This window comes from Montipora capricornis, chromosome 7, assembly GCF_036669925.1.
Source record: "Montipora capricornis isolate CH-2021 chromosome 7, ASM3666992v2, whole genome shotgun sequence".
In the NCBI taxonomy this organism is placed as follows: domain Eukaryota; kingdom Metazoa; phylum Cnidaria; class Anthozoa; order Scleractinia; family Acroporidae; genus Montipora; species Montipora capricornis.
Genome location: NC_090889.1, coordinates 31,038,534 through 31,041,058, shown reverse-complemented (window position 1 = coordinate 31,041,058; position 2,525 = coordinate 31,038,534). Strand labels below are relative to the sequence as shown.

At 38.6% G+C, this 2,525-nt stretch overlaps 1 protein-coding gene across 1 annotated transcript in view; it reads right to left on the bottom strand.

The window, feature by feature from the left end:
* Nucleotides 1-313: 313 nt before the first annotated feature.
* LOC138056900 (uncharacterized) overlaps nt 314-2,525 on the bottom strand; it is a 49,169-nt gene continuing 46,957 nt past the window's right edge. The window contains exon 7 of the mRNA XM_068902842.1: nt 314-1,863. Coding sequence (XP_068758943.1) covers nt 1,781-1,863 — 83 coding nt within the window. The 3' untranslated portion in view covers nt 314-1,780. The remainder of the gene's footprint in view (nt 1,864-2,525) is intronic.

Sequence of the window (2,525 nt, the reverse complement as noted above, 5' to 3'; positions counted from 1 at the left end):
TTAAAACTGTTTCTAAAGAAATGAGTGATGCCAAAAATAACCTTATTAAAAAAATAATGATTATAAATTTTGGTTTCTGCGTCAAAAGTCTTGTAATTAACTTGGAAAGAAACCCGTACGACAGTTTTATCTAAAACCTAAGGCGACACTTGTAGTTTGAAAGATAAATGCTAACCCGTAGATCACCGAATTTGGTTACACGAAGTGAACCATTACGAAAAATAAGGACAAATTTGGAGGAAATTCGGTGACCACACCTCTACGTGTTTAATTTTCGTGCGAAGTCTTGACCCATTTAAAAATTCAATTGATGTTGTATTTCCTCGACTAACATCAACAGAAGGAAATTATCTCTGTGCCTTTACGAACCGTCACGGAACGCGAAAGTAATCGAAAAAGTTAGCTCCCAATAGAGGAATCCATTCAAATTTTTAGTAGTACTTGGATAAAACCAGGAATCGTTTGTTAAACTGGTACTAAAAGTTAAACGAATTCTTAAAAGTCGAAGCAACAGCTGGTCTCCCAAATAAAACAACATGACAAAAATTTATAAGGAAGGGCAAAATGTGACCACACGACTTTACTTTCATCTCTTTCGCTCGTTATATTATTTATATCACTAAACACATGCATGTGTTGCCGGCAAACAACGCAGCCGAACAAAGACTCAAGATGGCGGAATCTTACACACCGAGAAGGCCACGGGAACGAACCAGTGAAGATATGTAGTTCCCAGAGTCTTCTCGTTTTTTAACATGGCGGCTTTTCGTGGACACGCGAGATAGTTGCAAAGTTTGCAAAGGTAAGAAAACAACTGCTATCATTGATATACTGTATTTAATCCTTATCTGTTATTAAAAAAAAAGAGAAAAAAAACATGACACGTCACAAATTGATCATTGCAGAACGGACGGATTGTATTACAGTCCAACAGCTACGGAGGGAGCATATCGCAAAATTTGGCAAAATAAACAAATCAGTGATCTACAAAGAAAAAAATGACAATTAGCGGGCAGTTCTTTAGCGGAGCTATTACCCCGGTATATAATCTTATTTATTTATTATTTATTTATTACAATTTATGGCAACTAATTAACGGTAATAATAAAAATAAATAAATAATAATAATAATAATGATAATATTTTTCAAAAGAGCCATTGGAGTTTCGCAAAAGAGCAAAAGCCCCCATACAAGGCGGAACACCGTAGAACACGACAAGGGAGTTGATAATGTAAATTGACCACCGTACAGGAATTCTAAAAGCTGACGTTTCGAGCGTTAGCCTTCGTCAGAGCGGAATACACCGTAGATACTCTTTACATAAAAATATTATCTTAAGATAGGTACTATGTCCTAGATACAATTAAAAATGCAAAACAGTCAGGCGCAGTTTGACAAATCATCTAGACCCGGCAATTCCATCAACTGACTAAAGATCACCAAGAGGGCCTAGATACCTCACAACACCGCGCCGTGAAATGAGTGCAAGTCATCATGACTAAAGCGAACTTAACGTGGTAGACAGTTCCAGCTATCCACAATTCTATTGAAATATGAATTTTTAAACTGGTGGTCCCAGCAAAGTTTAAAAAAAAACTACGACATTCTTGGGCATGAGAAGCACAATCTTTCCGAAAAAGGACTGGGTACTGGATACAATACGGTTACACAGGATACGCAGTCTGTCACAGGCTCACCAAATTTTGAGGCGGCCTTCTCCTTAGAAAATCGACATTGGATAGAGTATATCATAACAAACGGGTTCCCATCGTGCAAATTCTAGGCCGAAGCCGCCTGCGAGTTGATTTCGTTGTTATCATCCATGGTGGCTTCAAACTCTTTCCACTGATCGTCTGACAATTCTGTAAGAGCAAAGCAAGTCCCACGTCAACTACCATCTACTATTCTAGCTATCTGTTTCTTTAAACGACGACTGAATCTCGAGTAGAATTCTTGTTGTCAAAGACATGTCTGTAATTCGATTGTTTTCTTTACAAAACGTTCTTCACCGTGACGTGGTGTGTTTGAAACTTTACGGTCTTTCCCAACACAACGGCAACACGGAAAAAAAAAAAGCTTAAAAACCTGGCCCCAGTTGTTCAAAGGTCACTATCTGTTAAAAATAAGGACAATTCTCGATCGTAAAGAGAAAATATGCAAAACATTAAAATAATGACTCGCACCATCTTCTGGGCATAGGGATGGCGCAGTGGAGAGAGCACTCGCCTCCCACCAATGTGGCCCGGGTTCGATTCCCAGACTCGGCGTCTTATATGGGTTAAGTTTGCAGGTTCTCTGCTCTGAACCGAGAGGTTTTTTTCTGGGTACTCCAGTTTCCCAGTCTCCTCAAAAACCAACAATTGACTTGATTTGCGTTAATTTTTAATTTCAGCTTACAGTGTACCCAATTAGTACTCCAGCGCTAGAACGACTAGACATGCACTCAAATAAAGTTCCCTTCCTTTCCTTCGCGCTCAATTCGAAACTTCTCAAATAGAAGGAGTGTTTGAAAACTATCAAAACA